Below are 17,150 nucleotides of genomic sequence, written 5' to 3' on the forward strand. Positions count from 1 at the left end.
GCACAGGGTTAGGGAAATGACTTGGAACAAAGAGCTGGGGCCAGGTCTTCCTATGTGCTCAAAGCAGCGCTGTGCAGAGGCATGCACGCGCAAGGCACATGTGTGAGGCGGATGATTTAGGACGTTCTCAGGATTCCTGAGCTCCCGGAGGCTTTCCCAGATCTGTGTCTCCCTCTTCCATTGCTTCCAGTATCTATTGGACTAAGATGCAGCCTCAGGAAAAAAACAAGCACACGGAGGGGTGCCAAGGTGTGATGAATAATGAATATTTACGTACTGAAGAGAGGTTTTCTGTTGTTGTTGTTTTTGAGCTTGTCCTTACTACCACAGTATAAAACAGGAAGCAGACATTTACTTTGCTTGTTTATATTTACACAGACAAGAAAGCCACAAGTCGACACCGTATCATTCTGCTTTTTATTTATTGTCTGGCTAACTTACAAACATGCAGGTGTCTGTGGTAGCGCCCACCCTACCATTTAACTACCCCGATGACACAGGCGTCTGTGTCTGTTTACACAGTGCAGTGGTATGAAAAGATTCCTGCCTATAAACAGGGAAAGTTAATTTCATACCAAAAGTTTGAGAAGACTTCAATAACCACCCTGTTTCTGGTACTAAAATAACAAAATTGATATTACAAGTTAAAATATAAAGGCCTAAGAGTTTTTCACAAATATGCAACAAATCCACTACTTAGACATAAGAAGTCGATTCTTTTCAGATTGCAAGTAAGGCACCATTGGGTTAAACATTTTCTCAGCTTTCAGTAAATAAAATGCATAGTGAAATAGACACAAAACACTCAGTTTTAATACTGCAATATATTTCCATATAAAATGATTTTCAAATGTTAAAATACTGCATTGCATCTTAAATACACATAACGAAATATTATGGGAAAAACATACATGTAAGCTTTGATTTCAGGGAAGAAAACAGTCGTGTGTGTGTGTGTGTGTGTGTGTGTGTGTGTGTGTGTGAGAGAGAGAGAGAGAGAGAGAGAGAGAGAGAGAGAGAGAGAGATACCATAGGTTAAGCTAAACACAGAACTTCTCCAGAGTTTTAAATGCAACTGGGTCACTGACTTCCAAAGACAGGATGTAGGTGTATTAATGAAACATTCTTTGCAAAATACATTCTAAACCTTCTTTATTATGAATGGCAACTTTGAGCTGTGACCCCATTCCTGACTTAGAAATGTACCTGAAAAACTGAGATTTACCAGAACTTGTCCAATTTTCACTATTCCTTAAAAAACTGAGACCCACAATTTTTGAGTCTGACCTTTCTCTGCCTCACACAGCACAAGGACCAATTCTATTTTCAGTAAAGTGGGTCACTGAGCGTCTATCAAAAGGATGTTTATTCTAGTGAATATCAAAGGATTCAAAATACATTTAAAAATGTTAGAAATAAAAAAATTGTCAAGCTTGTTAAACATTTTATTTCTTTGTTCTTATAGAAGACAGACAAATGGCAGAGGAGAAGGGAGGAAAATTACTCTCTAAAGAACTAGGTCCGGGCTTTGGCAAGGAAAGTTATAAAAATACAATATATTCAAATCAATCACTTTATAATTTATTAGACGTTTCATCTATTAGAACTCCTAAGTTATGCTTTTATATAAACGAAACAGTCATTCTATAAATAGGAATGTCTTTCCATTTTTCTTTGGATTGATTTTTTTTTCCTTTTTTGTTAGCATCTCCCAGCAACGTGTGAGCAGTACACTGGACCCAAAATACAAAGTTCAGGTAGATACACACATGTGGCCATGTGCTTTAATAGACAAAGGTAACATTAAACATGACTATATAAAACATCAAAATGGAAATCTTTTTCCAACTCTACAGCTAGATTTGAAAGTCCCAGTAAAATGTTGTAAACAGAATTACCTATCTATGAAAGGCAAGCCTGGCCCTTTTGTGGTCCCTCCATTAGCAGAACTTAACTTGCACAGATCCAAGACAATGAGTCTCGGGAGAAATTCCAGACCAGAGCTTTCCAGCTTCCCCTGGTGCAGGCGAACTCCACCCCAGTAGGCTGTGTGGAGTTCTGCCCATTATCGAAGCTGTCCCCTTCTGCCATTATCTGATTGGATACGTTCTCTGACTTTCTTCTCCTATCTTGCCCTCCTAGCCTTTCCTGGCCTGAGGAAGTTTTCTCTGGGGTGGAGGACTGAAGAGCCACAGATCTGCAAGGCCACTGACCAGCGAGTGCACAAGCCGGCTGGTTCTGAGCCAGAAAGTGTCCACACGGTTCTGTTTTCTTGCAGGGGCTTTAATTCATGCGACTGTAAACTGTGCTAGATACATTTCTGACTAAGATACTTTGAAGAAACACCTGTACATACATATTCAGGAAAAGAGGCAAAATAAGGGTCAAAAATCTAAGGTCTCACTGCCTGCCAAACATTCTATCAAGTTCTGACTTTGTCTTGGGACATCTCTTGAATTGCTAAACGTCAGATTTGCCTTTTTAGGCACAAGCTTTCCATACTAGCTCCAGTCCTTCAGACCGCCTGACAGTGTGGTGCTTAGGCACGGCACGTGTGGACACTTGAAATCTGGCCGTGTGCTTGTTCCAAGTACAAAAGAGTTACTGGAGTGTGAAGACTTAGTACCAACGATGTAAATATCTCATTATAATACAAGTCGAAGTGATATTTCAGATGCACAGAGCTAAGTAAAATGGAATTCTTTTCATCTGTTCCCTTTTACCTTTATAAAACATGACTGCTGGTCATTTTAAGACTGGGAATGAGGCTCACATTATGTTTCTGTTAGACAGCTCTGCCCCGGGGCCTACCTCAGACTGCCAACGACTGGACAACGTGCAACCCCGGGGCTTCACGTAAGGCCTGCTCAGGAACTTGCTTGGGCCGTCTGTGGTTCGTGAAAACAGAACAGAGACCACGTGAGCAAGAAAGGCATAGAGAAAACCAGCTCGCAGGGGATTTAACAACTCAGCCTGGAGCAAGAGAAGCAGTGAATGTCCGACCTTGTGGGGTGGAAAGCTGGGATACAATTCTTCTCTGCCTACTTATAACAAAAGCTTATCCATCCCAGCAGCGGACCCTGGCAGGCCGCAGTGATACAAGCAATAGCTCAGGAATATATACAATGCTAACAGCTAGGCGCTTCTTTCCCCGCCCCCATTCGCAGGGATCCACCCCCCTCGGCTTCCGTTCCTCCCTCCTACTCTCTCAGAGCAGGGCAAAGCAAGAGGAGGGGCGTCAAGTTCTCAAACAGCAACAACAGAAGCAGCTTTGGAGCTTGGGTAGAGCGGAGCAGGCAGAGATCACCTCGCGTTGGGAGGAAGGGGTGGGGCTCCCCTTTCTCTTCTGTTGGATCCACCTTGATGAAGAAAGCAGATAAAATATAATTTTGGTTGGTGCTCACTGCTTTACCCAGAACTTGAGGCTGGGAGTGATGTGAGAAGATGATGGGCACTTGTAACCGCCTTCGGCTATGGGGAAGTGGGGGGAGGGCACAGGTACTGGCTACTGAGTACGTGATGGGTGCTGGCTACTGAGTACCTCCTCACAGTTATGTAAGTCAGCCATCAGGCATGTGGTCTGGCTGTCATCTGATACACCACGAGTAGCCAGCGAGATGAGAGGTGGCCCTGGACAATGCTGCGACGAGGGGGCATTCAAGGTGTACCTCACGCTGCTCAAGGCTGACTGTGCGGCTGACGCAGCAAGACCAGAATAAAATGTGTTTCCTGATAAAGCTCCATTTTCGTTAAATGATTTGCTATTAAAATCAATTTTAGGTTTGTTTTTAAGTACATTCTAGAAATATTGAAAGCAAATCTTTAAGACTGAGGGGCAAGCAGTGAAGAGTTACCAACTTAAAAAACATTTTAAATGCCTATTTGCTTTCAGGGGCTGTGTCACTCAAGGAGGCCGTGATAGTGACCAGGCCATTGTCCCGGTCCTCAAGTCACTCACTGGAGGCATAAAGAAAGGGGGATAGAGAAGGAATGTGTTTAGCTAGAACATTAAAAACCTAGAGGGCAAGGGAAGGTGGTTCTGATATTGGTTTAAACATCTACATGATACTTAAATTCTATTAAGAATGTTTATGATAGCCGGGCGGTGGTAGCACACCTTTTAACCTTGGGAGGCAGAGGCAGGCAGATTTCTGAGTTCAAGGACAGCCTGGTCTACACAGAGAAACCCTGTCTCAGAAAAAAAAAAAAAAGAACATTTATGAAAAATGAGGGAAAGTGTTTAGAGTTTAAGCAAACAGCTTCTTCAAGGGAATTTGTTCTGGTTCCTATAACAGACAGACGTGCCCTACTGATGAACACACATCTTACATATTCCCTCACAGAACAGCCAAAGGCATCTGTTCCACGTGAAGGCTTATTTTCATCCAAAACTTCAATTACCAACACCATAGTTTCCTTTTAGTTATAACTTTGGGCATGCACTGCCTATACACACAGTATCCCAAGTAAATGAAATTTCTAGGATTGGAGTTTTCCTTCCAAGCAAGAATATTTTGTTTGTTTCTGGCATCTGATCTTGGAAAATTCCTTACGGTGTTCCTAACTCTTTAAAGTCTGCAGCAGAAGCACAAAATGAAAACCGGGCTTGCTTCATTTAACCCCAGGTGTCTATGATAGAAATTGCTGCTATGGTCCTGCACAGCACCCGCAGGCTCAGTCCCCCCTTGGCTTTTGATCTGGCTCTGCTTTTTTTTGGGGGGGGGGGGCTTTGGTAAGTTCTTCCTGAAAGGTTTCTAAGCAGCCTTGACTTCAGTTGGTACTGAGCTGCTCAAAGGCTGGGCACCCGCTGACCCACAGTTACTGTGTGCTGAGAGGGACTCAGTAGGCCCTGAGCTTCCCTGAGGAACTGTGTCAGAGAGAGCAAGGGCCTAGCTGTGGTGACTCCTGTCTGATGTGAGGGATTAATCGTGAGTCTCCTCAGGAGCACTTTTCCATATTCCGTGTTAATTTTCTCTTAGTCCCCTGCATACTTTGGTGTGAAATTCCATGTCATTTTTTTTCTTAGTCCTGTTGCATATTTTGCTGTGAGATTCCAGTGTTTCTATTCTACCTTTTGTTCACATTTCTTCTTCAGCAGGGAGAAGATGATGCGGGCAGCATGCATGTTAGCAAGCCAGGGGAGACATCCGGATGTGCAATGCTGGCAAGTTCTCGTATGGAGCCTTAACAGACTCCCGAGGGATAAAACCATGTGACAAAACAGGGGCGTGTTTACTAAGCAATGCTATGTGAAAACCTACACCTAATATGACCTACTGTCTTTACCCCTGTGTAAAAAGTCAGAATTAGATGGAGAACAATAGGAAGAGGATCTGGTGGAATGAAAACGTTCTGTTCTGTGAGTGTATATATATGCACACATATATATGTGTGTGTATGTATATGCACACACACATATATGTATGTTGAATATATATACAATGTTGAATATATAACATATGTATATGTGTTTAATACATATACAAATCTATGGTCATAATGCATTTAAAAGATCAAGGCAGTATTTTGTTTTAATTTATATGACATTTTGCCAGTCTCCAACTAGTAGGAATAGAAGATGGACTGACCTTTGATCTCCTAAGAAGGTCAAAATGGAGGAGATGACCCAAAGAAGCAAAATAGTATAACTTAATACTGGTCCACCAGATGTATTCTGAGATGGTAATGCCACCTTCAGAGAGGTACCGCTCAATCTGGGTGCACTACCAGAGTGCACACAGCTCCTAACGGAGCTGCCCATGCACTCCCGGCAAGCGGGCTGGCATCCCTGTGCACCTCGGCTGCAACCTCGGCTCTCACCGCACAAGCCCACACGGCGCACGCTCCGGCAAACAGCGCATGCTCCGGCAGACGTACTTACTTCGGCTTTCATTTCTGGCCAGTTTGCTGGGATACGTCTTGGTTGTTGGTACATACGGCTCTGGAGGTGGCAAATCAGAAATCGGATGGAAGTAGAATCTGCTCTCCCACTCATCTGTGTAGCAACAAACAGAACCTCAGCACAAGAAATCCGCTGGGAGGACATGGGGAAGACAGACAGACAGGCATGCACAGAAAGTAGTTCTAGTTTTGCGGCTGGAAGTGCAGAGAAGCCACAGCGAGACCAGTGTGCCCGCCCAGCTGCCTCAATGATCCTGCCTGCAAAGCGACAGGATTTGAACTGGCGTGACCTTGATCCTCAGGTCTCACTGGGAGCTAAGATACAGGGCACTTCCCCCCGCCCCCCCCCCCACAAGTGGGCAAGGAACATTTAATTTTTTTTTTCATTTTTATTTTAATTTTATGTGCATGGGTATTCGGGTTGCATGTATGTCTGCACATCAAATGGTTTTGGAATTCTAAATCAGGTCCTCTGGAAGAACAGGTGAGTCTAACTGAGACCCTCCAGATCAGAGGCAGAGGGAAACAACTATGCCTTACTCACAGCTGTTCAGAAATGTAGATCATAAGATGGTAATTTGCAAACACACACACACACACACACACACACACACACAAATTACAAAATCTCTGGTGAATTAAGTTAACCACACTGAAACTCAAACAAGGAACTAACTAGAAAAAAAAAAAAGAGAGAGAGCTGCCCTTTTGGGAAGTGGGAGGAAGAGGCGCCGATAGGACGTCATGGTGAGCCGTAAAATGGACCCTTAGCTCTGTGCAGTGTGGACAACAAGGACGGAACAAGAAATCTCACTTCAAATAAACATCACTCACCTTCACAGGATGAGTCTTGGAAGCCATTCCGAACTGATGTGGAGGGTGGGGGTGGGGGCGGGGGCGGGGCCCCGGCACCAGGCCTGTCCGGAGGGAGGGGAGGCCTGGGCCCACTTCTGGGACTGTCCATTCCACTCCTGGACGGCAACTGAGGGGTGGCAGGCAGGGCGCGAGGTGCGCTTCCATTTCTGTTTATTGGAGGTGGCGGTGGGAGGGGCCCTGGAGGAAAAGACAAGACATCGGCTTACGTCCACACGGTGGTCGTCATCGCTGTGCAAGGCCTGACGTACACACCCTTTAACCAGGGAAAAGGAGGAGCGGTGGCGCCCTCCTGGACACGGACAGAAACACGAAGGGGACGGACACACGTCCGTGCGCATCTGTGAAGTCAGTGCATACAATGGCGGCTAACTGGATGTCTGCCTTCAAGCAACCTCTGAGGCTCGGGACCAAATGGTGAAATTAGAAACAGACAACAATCTATTTATTTTGACAACCATGTCACTGAAAAAGCATTTTATCCCTTTAAAGACTTATTGAACTAATTATTGCGATACCATGAAAGAATTGTTTAAAGTTAGTCTAGGTCTTTAGAAAAACTAAGATTTCTAAATTAAAAAAAAATTAAATTATTTGTGTGTGTGTGGTATGTGTGTGGTGTGTGTGTGTGGTATGTATGTGTGGTGTGTGTGTGGTATGTGTGTTGTGAGTGTGTGGTGTGTAGTGTGTGTATGTGTGTGTTGTGAGTGAATGTTGTATAGTGTCTGTGGTGGTATGTATGTGTGTGTTGTGAGTGCGTGTTGTGTATGTGTGTGGTATGTGTGTGTTGTGTATGTGTGTGTTGTGAGTATGTGTTGTACAGTGTATGTGGTGGTGTGTATGTGTTTGTGTTGTGAGTGTTGTATGTGGTGTGATGTGTGTGTGTTGTGTGTGCATGTTGTGTATGTGTGTGTGTTGTGTATGTGTGTGTTGTGAGTACGTGTTGTGTAGTATGTGTGGTAGTGTCTATGTGTGTGTTGTGAGTGCATGTTGTGTAGTATATGTGGTGGTGTGCATGTGTGTGTTGTGAGTGTATGTTGTATAAGTGTGTGTGTTGGAGTGCGGGTTGTGTGTGGTGTGATGTGTGTGTGTGTTGTGAGTGCATTTTGTGTATGTGTGTGTGTGGTCTATGGTGTGTATGTGTGTGTGTTGTGAGTACGTGTTGTGTAGTGTGTGTGGTAGTGTGTATGTGTGTGTTGTGAGTGCATGTTGTGTATGTGTGTGGTGTGTGTGTGGTGTGTATTGTATACTGTGTGTGTTGTATAGTGTATGTGGTGGTGTGTATGTGTATGTTGTGAGTGCATGTTGCATATGTGTGTGTTGTGAGTGCGTGTTGCGTAGTGTGTGGTGGTGTATATGTGTGTGTTGTGAGTGTATGTTGTATAGTGTATGTATGTGGTGTATGTGTATGTTGTGTGTTGTGAGTACATGTTGTGTAGTGTGTGTGGTGGTGTGTATGTGTGTTGTGAGTGCATGTTGCATAGTGTGTGTGGTGGTGTGTGTGTGTTGTGAGTGTATGTTGTATAGTGTATGTATGTGGTGTATATGTGTGTGGTGTGAGTGCCTGTTGTGTAGTGTGTGTGGTGGTGTGTATGTGTGTGTTGTGAGTGCCTGTTGTGTAGTGTGTGTAGTAGGTGGGTAGAGGGGCACAGGGAGTGAGAAAATGCCGACCTTACTCTCCCATTACCGACAGTAGGTGGTGGGTTCTGCTCCCAGTGTGGGTGTGTGCCGCTGGCTGTGGAGCTTGGGTCCCTGTCTACCAAGAGTAAGGTAGTTGTCACCTTTGTCACAACAGTGCCAGGAGCAATAACTAAAAAGGCAAACTAAAAGTATTACATATAACCCAGCACTCATAGATCTCTATGAGTTTAAGGCTAGCCTGGTCTACAAAATGAATTCCAGGCCTGTCTCAAAAGTATTTAGATATAAAATAAAGATTTAATATATATTACCAACCCATTTGAAAACGCTTTCTAAATACAATGTAATAATACTACGTGAGGTTGAGTTTCCCCCTGGACCTGGGGGCCCTGCAGCCGCTGGTCTCCTGCAGCGCCCGGGCTGAGACTACAGGCTTTGCCTGGATCATTGTTTCTACTGCCAGAAGGGCCCTCAACCTCTGACCAGGCCACCTCCCTGCCTCGCCTGAACTGTGTTTCTGGAAGATTTATGGGCAGAGACGTAGACTCAAAGCCTGGTTCAGGGAGACAGAGATGGTTAATTCTGGTAGTGGTGTAGCTGTTTTGTTTTTGGCATTACTCTCAAGGGAACTTACTTCCAACCATGACAGCCCAGCTTCCCACTAGGGAGCAGGGCCGGGTGGAAGATGAAAGTCCCCCCCTTTTCACTCTCAAAGGCGGACTTGGTCAGCCGGACTGCTGGCCTCCTAGACTATCCGGCCCCTTTCTAGAGATGTCCACGCCTCCATCGTGACTTTAGACCATTGGCATGGAGGTGCATCCACGGCTTTACCTGCTTTTGTTTGAGACATTTGGGAGAGCAGGGTTGTCATACCTGATCTGCCTGGCGGGTCCCGCACGGGAGGAGGGGGCCTCTCGTTGGGTGGGGGAGGGAGAGGCCCGGAGCGTCCAGGGGAAGGCAGGGGAGGTGCAGAGGAGGTGAGGGACAGGTTCCGCTGCGGCAGCCTGGGGATCTCGTCGTTGGAAGCCGGAGGCAGAGGAGGGGGGCCTGGCCGGCTGGGCGGGGGCGGAGGAGGTGGTGCCTGTGACCCCGCCCCAGGCCGCGGGGTGGAAGGCACTGGAGGTTTGCTGTTCTGCGAGGGGGGAGGGGGGACCGCTTCTCTGTGGATGGCGGGCCTGTTGCCCACGGGAGGAGGTGGTGGAGGGGGCTTGTCATCCAAGGCTCGGCTTGGGGTGGGGGGCAAAGGAGGCCTGGGGAACGGAGAGGAGGAGCCCGAGGGGTTCTGGCGCACAGAGCCTGCTCCAAAAGCAGCACCTCGGTTTCCGGGAAAGGGGGGCCTGGGGGCGCCCAGCCCTGCTGGGGATCCCCGGTTGTGCAGACTCGACGGAATGGGTCTTGGTGTATTGGGTACCGGAGGGGGAAGGCTATCTGGTTTTGAGCCCACATCAGGCCTCGGAGGAGGCATTCTGTTTCGGGGCGGCTCTGGGGGCCCACTCCTGTGGCCTGGTGAGGGTGCGGGAAACCTCCCCGGGCCACTTGGGGGTGAAAAGGGCTTGGCAGATGTGGCTCTTCCTCCTGGTGGCAAAATCGGTGGTCGGCTTCCTCCGGAATCTAAAGAACAAGGAAACGGATACTGGGTCAAAAAGTGAGGAGCCCCAGATAACCAGAGGGCAAGGGTGGCTGCTGGCCCTTTCCCACTGATTATTGGTAACTAGTGGCTTTATAAACTTAAATTATTTAATATGTTGGTGTGGCTCTCCTGGAGGCGGAGACATAGAGCTCTATCAGGTACACATTTTACAGCCGGGCTTCAAAAGGATGCACTACGCATCATTTGCAATAGTTCCAGAAAGGTCGCTGTAACTAGAAGACAGAACGGGACAGCATGGAGAGCCCGGAGAGACTTCTGCTAGTGGCTGTGGACACCCCCACCCGCCACTGCCGTCTATTCCCCTGCGCCCTGGACTGCTCAGATTTGAAAAAAATTCAGTCAGCCATCTTAGAGGTGTGTGAATGGAGTTACGCCAAAGAAAGTCTCTCTCTAGGTGTGAGGGTTTATCTAGTCCCTTTGAGAAAAACAATGGTCCAGCTGGAGAGATGGCTCAGCGGTTAAAAGCACTGACTTCTCTTCCAAAGGTCCTGAGTTCAAATCCCAGCAACCACGTGGTGGCTCACAACCATGGGTAACAAGATCTGACTCCATCTTCTGGAGTGTCTAAAGACAGCTACAGTGTATTTACATATAATAAATAAATATATAAATCTTTAAAAAAAAGAACATTTTTTAAAAAAAAAGAAAAACAATGGTCAATTAATGTAGGGGGCGGGGCAGGAAGGATTTAGTAAAGAATTATGACTACATTAAAAATAATCAGGAAGGAAAACTTTGTATAAGTAAGAACTCCATTGCAAAGAAGTAGGCACGCTTCTCCTCCGGGGTCAATCCCCAGAACTGGCAAAAATGTAACAATTCTGTAACACTTTTGTTGAACAAGTGGAGTGGAATTTGGTTTAAGAAGGAACTAAGTGGGGAAGAGATGAGGGGAATCTCAACAGCGTGTCCCCAAATCTGAAACCCAAGTTAATTCTTTTTTTTTAACATTAATTTATTTTTATTTTATGATTATGGGTGTTCTGCCTTCATGGACCACGTGTTTTGCAGTGCTCTTGAAGGCCAGAAGAGGGTGTAGGATCCTCTAGGGTTGGAGTTACAGAGAACTGTCAGCTGCTATAGGATGCTGGGACTCAGGCCAAGTCCTCTGAGAGAGCGGCTGCGACTCTGAATCCCCAGCTGCCTCTCCAGTCCCACCAGGTCATCTTGAAAAAAAAATGCTTACCATTGAAACATCTTCCACTTCAACCATGAATTAAGTAATGTGCAAATATGTATTGTACACCCATTTTCTAGACGTTAGAAACAGCTGGATGAGCAAAATTTTAAAAAAAAGTTCTCTCTCCCGTCTTTCCTGTTCTTATGGGAGACACGGTGATACGCAAGTAAAGAGGCATTTTCTAACAGTTGTTAGCACAGAAAGGAAGCTGATGAGTTAGAGAGGCCTCTAGAGAGGCCAGGCCAGATGGGGGTCCTCAGACAGTGCCTCTGAGGACAGGACATGGGAGCTGAGGCCCAGAGAGAAGGAGCCAGCTTTGGGAAGACGCCGCAGTGCACACTTCAGGCAGAGAGGGCCACTGAGTAACACGGACAAGAGCTTCAGGCTCCAGACCGGAGGCCTGAGTGCCACAGCCCAGGGGAACTGAAGCCACAGGAAGGGAAGTCCGAGTGGCCAGGCCACTAAGAGCCTTGGAGGCGAGACGGAGTTAAGAGTGTACCCTCCACACAAGAAGCACTTGGACGGTTTATTCAGTGGAGGAACATGAACCCGAGATCATTTTTAATTTTTGACCTCAGCACTGTAAACATGTATTTTTCTTTTTTAGACCACTTTTGTTTTTTTTTTTTTGTTTTGTTTTGTTTGTTTGTTTGTTTTGGTTTTTTCGAGACAGGGTTTCTCTGTATTGCCCTGGCTATCCTGGAACTCACTCTGTAGACCAGGCTGGCCTTGAACTCAGAAATCCGCCTGCCTCTGCCTCCCAGAGTGCTGGGATTACAGGTGTGCGCCACCACCGCCTGGCCTTTAAAACACTTTTTAAAAAAGATGTATTTTTTCATTCATTATTCGTAAGTACACTGTAGCTGTCTTCAGATACTCCAGAAGAGTGGGTCAGATCTTGTTACGGATGGTTGTGAGGCACCATGTGGTTGCTGGGATTTGAACTCAGGACCTTTGAAAGAGTAGTCAGTGCTCTTAACCACTGAACCATCTCTCCAGCACCATGTATTTTTCTTGAGTAGGTGGTATAATCCTGCACTACTAGCTTATGCTATGTCTTCCAAATTCACATGGAAGCTATGGTTTCCATCCATCTTAAAACAACACAGTCCACCAGCACCACCACCACCACCACCACCCCGCCCCACTGACTTCAAAGCCTTCTTCATTTTCCTTTTATTTAAGTTTTCCACCTTTGTTAAAGTTCCGAGTGCGTGCATCTGTCAGCTGCCTAGATTTTCTGCCTAGATTTCCCTGTGTGCTTCAGGGAAATAATTTTATATTTAAACACAAAGCTGGCAAGACAGAACCTACAGCCAGCTACCCGAGGACCAGTGACTTCGCCTTTGGATGAGAGTGAGACTTTCGTCCCAATGCATGAGGTCACCTTCAAGCTTCGTGCAATAGGCCTACTTGAAACCTCTGTGAATTCTGTGTTCAGGCATGCGTCCCATCCGCAGGAAATCGCATCATGGTCATGCAATATCCAAGACTGAATATGCAACCTTCAAGGACGTCAGATAAGGGCTGCTCTATCTGTGTTCAGAACACTGTCTTCTAATACCAAAGGTCTGCCATGCAAAACACCTGCTGCTGTCTAGTGTGGCCTGGAGCTGTGACTTCTAGGGCATGTTCCACAGTGTACTTGAAAATGCTTTATGTGTGTTGCTATGTACGGCTGTCTGACAAAGAAAGCTGCAACCTGAGGTTACTGGGTAGAGTCTGGGGGTGGGGGGAGAAGGCAGGTCAGAGGACCCCCCTTTCTCTTTTCCATTCCCCATCCTTTCACCTCCAGTTCACCCTTCAGAAAAGCACTGGAGGACGGGTTACCCCGAGGATACTGTCCAAATATTACATAGCTCCATAGGACTGCCTGGTCCTGACTGATAAGAAGCCCGAAAGGTCTCTCATAAAACAGGGTGACATCTTGAACAATGTGACTGTCTTAAAGGGTAGAGGCTAACTGCCGAATTGTCTCTTGTTTGGGACATCAGAGGAAGAATTCTATTTACCGTTGTCCCTGTTGGCGGTGGACCTCAGCTTCGGCATTCCAGCCTGGAACAGTCCTCCCAATCCTGGAGGACCTCCCCCTCCAAAATTCCCACCGCCGCCGCCACCTCCTCCTCCACCTCCGCTGCCTCCACCATAGCCGCCGCTGCCACTCCCGGCTCCTTTTGGTTCTGCAGATGGAAGGAAAGACACTTGAGAAAATGCAGGGGTATTTGCCAGTCCTAACTCCAGGAAGCTACCCCAAGGATGGAACAGAAGCGGCTGACCCTGGGCATTTAAAGTGAAAGAGACACTTTCCTCTTACATTGTGTACTTATTATCGGTACCAAGAAATTTCATTTGATTTAGCCACTTTGTTGTATATTTTCAGTTAAAAATTACAAAGAGAGGATGACCTTCCATTTTCTAATAGGTACATGGTTTCAAATAATAAATGTTCCCACTTTCTAATAACTGTGCCCCATCCTTTCTATTTTATATAAATAATTACTTTGATGGCTGAACTTCCTTAACAATGTGGATTATCAATGTTGCTATGGTAACAGTGTTCTGATTTTAATGAGACCGATCTCAAGCTAAATATTAACTATTAGGTTACCATTGTTTTTTTTGTTGTTATTTGTTATTTGTTTTTGTTTTTCAAGACATGGTTTCTCTGTGTAGTCCTGGCTGTCCTAGAACTCACTCTGTAGACCAGGCTGGCCTCAAACTCAGACATCCGCTTGCCTCTGCCTTCCAAGTGCTGAGGTTAAGGCGCGAGCCACCACTGCCTGGCATTTTTTTTTTTTTTAATTTATGGAAAAGGAGGATTCTTCTATTGTATGCTTAAAGACTTATAATATGGAATCTTATCAAATACCTCCTTAGCATTTACTTAGTTGATTATATAATTTTTATTATTTGATATTTAGAATAGATTTTAAATTTAGTACTGAAAATGGGATTATTTTTGGTCTTGGTCAATTACTCTTACTATGTTTTATTTTTTGCTTAGTGTTTTCTTATTCATAAATGGTATATACCATTTTCTTTCTTTTTAAAAAAGATTTATTTATTTATTTTATGTATATGAGCACACTGCAGCTGTTTTCCACCAGAAGAAGGCATTGGATTCCATTACAGATGGTTGTGAGCCACCATGTGGTTGCTGGGATTTGAACTCAGGATCTCTGAAAGAGTAGCCAGTGCTCTTAACCACTGAGCCATCTCTCCAGTCCTTATGACATTTTCTTATTTCTGGAGCTCCTTGCTGACAGTTTGTTTGGGTGGCTGTCCTGCCCTTGATAGAATGTGTATGGTGTCTCTGACCCTGCCCACTAGAAGTCTCCCATCTCTACCCAGGTAGAGTGTCATCCATGCTTAGCGGGCAGCTCATTGGGAGAGCACTTGCCTACCATGCTCTTGGCTATGACTTCCATCCCCATTACAAAATGAAAACAAGAAAGAAGAAACAAAACTCTCAGACGACCATCTGGAGATATAGCCACAGGTCTTCTGGGAAGCAGTATTACCCCCCAGGTGAAAACCACTGGCCTGTAGACTCCCTGTGTGTGCACTGACCGGAGTACATTTTGGTATTGGGACAGTGGTAGTTTTGCGACACTTACCAAAAAGCTTTCTGTGGCTTCCGGCTTGGGAGAGGTTCATACAGCATTTGAATTAGCTGTTTATTGAAAACTGAGACACAGACCTTACCAATAAAAACCCTTTTAATGTGCAGTTTTTCAGAGGGAAACTAAGAAAGTTTCTGTCTTTGTCGTTGTCTATGCAGGCTTCCTGAGTAAAGTTTGATAAATTGATGATTTCCTAGGAAATTAACTTCAAGATTTTCAAATGAGCCAAGCATCACGAAGCGCACCTGTAGCCTCATCACTCACAAAAGGAACCATCTGAAGACATCTCAGCACGAGGCTCCATTAGTCTGTCCCCCACTGCAGAAAATCCATCTCAAACCTCTTTATCAACTTTGGGAGATCTCATTTTATTCATTAATCTGTTTTTCTAAATTAGCCATTAGATCTCCATCTTTCTTATGTGCACAGTTCTCCGCTGAAGGCACAACTTGGTGATGAATTGGCAAGGACTGTTTTACCTAACAGGCTAAACCCAATTACAGCAACAATTTCAAGAGTGATTGTGAAACTGCTTTAGTATGAGTTTTAAAACGTTTATTATCTTTTAACTACCAATAATATAACATTGCCCATGCCATTCAAGTATTAGTCATCACTGAATAAGACAGCTTAGAACAACACACGCACACAGGACACATTTATGTTGTGTTGTAAACTGGAAGTGTGCTGTGCTATCAAACACACCCATCAGAGCTGTCTCCCTGGAGCTCCACACATTGTTCATATAGGGAAGTGCTATATGGTTTAAATGCAACCCTCCAGGGTCATATGCAGGAAACCTGGTCCTCAGTGTGTCTAGAGAGAGAGTGTGCAACCTTGGGAAACCAGGCTGGTGGGAAATAATGAGGTTGTTGAAAGGGATGGTTACTACTCTCAGAAGGAGCTAATACAGCTTCACAGGACTCTGGTTAGTTCTGAGAAGGTAATCATAAAACAGCAAGACTGACTGCTCCCCAATCGGGTTTCTCATCTTGCCTTGTGGTCTGCCTTATGCCTTCATTTCTGCCATTGTGGTGACGTCATCCCCACAGGTCCTCACCAGAGCCAGGCCAATGCCAATGGCATACTCTCAAACCTCTAAACTACATGTTAAATACATATCTTTTCTTTATAAAGAACTTGGATTCGGGTATTTTGTTATAGTAATAGAAAATGAACTAATACAAAAAACTGAACTTGAGGATTGCTGACTGGCTTTAGTATAACCATCAGGACAGGGCTAAATTACAAAGCTATCATGCATAAGCATTTTGATATAGTGCCCAGAGAGGTTTTGCCTGCTGACAAATATAAAACAGGATGAATTCTGCTATTGCAAAGAGCCTGGTCAGCAGTTCAAGTATCCAATTACGCGCAGGGACAACCAAGCATACAGTGGATTATATCTTGCTTCTGTCAGATGCTCAGCCCTCAGCACCACTATTTCCACACAATGGAAGATGGACCTCGAAGAATATGAAGAGTTTCCATTAGGGAGTAGGAAACTCAGACTGTCTGGTTTCCTTCGGAGTTGGCAAGGAATTCACACCTGCTCTAGATTCTTACAGTAAAGAGAGCAGGCAGGCATCCTCTGTCTGGGACTTGGTAGCTTCTCTAGCCAATAGCAGAGACCACAATTCAGATGGTCACTGGACCAAAGCTTCCAGACAGAACCCAGACAGAAATACTGTGTGGTGTTCTGATCTAGAGATCAGACTGGTAGTCATGTACTGAAAACCCACAGTTCCTCTCTGAGTGCTGTGCATTCTCATAGGCACCTGACGACAGAACCCTGGTCAAAGACTTGTTCTCTATTTCTCTTCCAACTCAGACCTCCCAGGCCCCTGCTGCTTCTTCCTTCTCTGCCTGTTAGCCACATTCCCCGGTGATCCCCTACCTACCTCTACCCCTCCTAAACCCTGCCTATCCACCTGCCTGTGGAGCTGCGTTTGGTGACTGTCAAGTCGCTCCGTTTCCTGAGTCTCTATGAGAGCTGAGGCTATGATAAATCTGATGAGAGCGAAAGCGTCGAGACCTGGATCCAGTCAGGGCTGTTTGTCAGTCCGTCAATGCTAATGAAGAAGCTTACACTGTGCTTACTTGCTTGTTTATATAGACCCTGTGTTATTGCAGGAGGCTTCTCAGACTCAGATGTACAGATAAGCAAACTTGTGATCTCATTTCCTGTCTTCAAGCTCCTGGGAATCGCGTCTTTCTCTAGAATTCCTCTTAGCGGACAAGAGCTCATTGTGCATGCATTATTTCATTGGAAACTCACAAC

General features: G+C 45.4%; 1 protein-coding gene across 5 annotated transcripts in view; it reads right to left on the reverse strand.

The window, feature by feature from the left end:
• Positions 1-403: 403 nt before the first annotated feature.
• The window catches only part of Wipf1 (WAS/WASL interacting protein family member 1), a 105,028-nt gene continuing 88,281 nt past the window's right edge, over positions 404-17,150 (reverse strand). For all 5 annotated transcript variants that reach the window (XM_052182716.1, XM_052182715.1, XM_052182717.1 and 2 more), the window contains exons 4-8: positions 13,259-13,426; positions 9,289-10,026; positions 6,736-6,954; positions 5,882-5,995; positions 404-3,359 (exon numbers count right to left, since the gene is read on the reverse strand). In XM_052182716.1, the coding sequence (XP_052038676.1) occupies positions 3,304-3,359; positions 5,882-5,995; positions 6,736-6,954; positions 9,289-10,026; positions 13,259-13,426 (1,295 nt within the window). In that variant the 3' untranslated portion in view covers positions 404-3,303. The remainder of the gene's footprint in view (positions 3,360-5,881; positions 5,996-6,735; positions 6,955-9,288; positions 10,027-13,258; positions 13,427-17,150) is intronic.

Source organism: Apodemus sylvaticus, chromosome 5, assembly GCF_947179515.1.
Source record: "Apodemus sylvaticus chromosome 5, mApoSyl1.1, whole genome shotgun sequence".
In the NCBI taxonomy this organism is placed as follows: Eukaryota; Metazoa; Chordata; class Mammalia; order Rodentia; family Muridae; genus Apodemus; species Apodemus sylvaticus.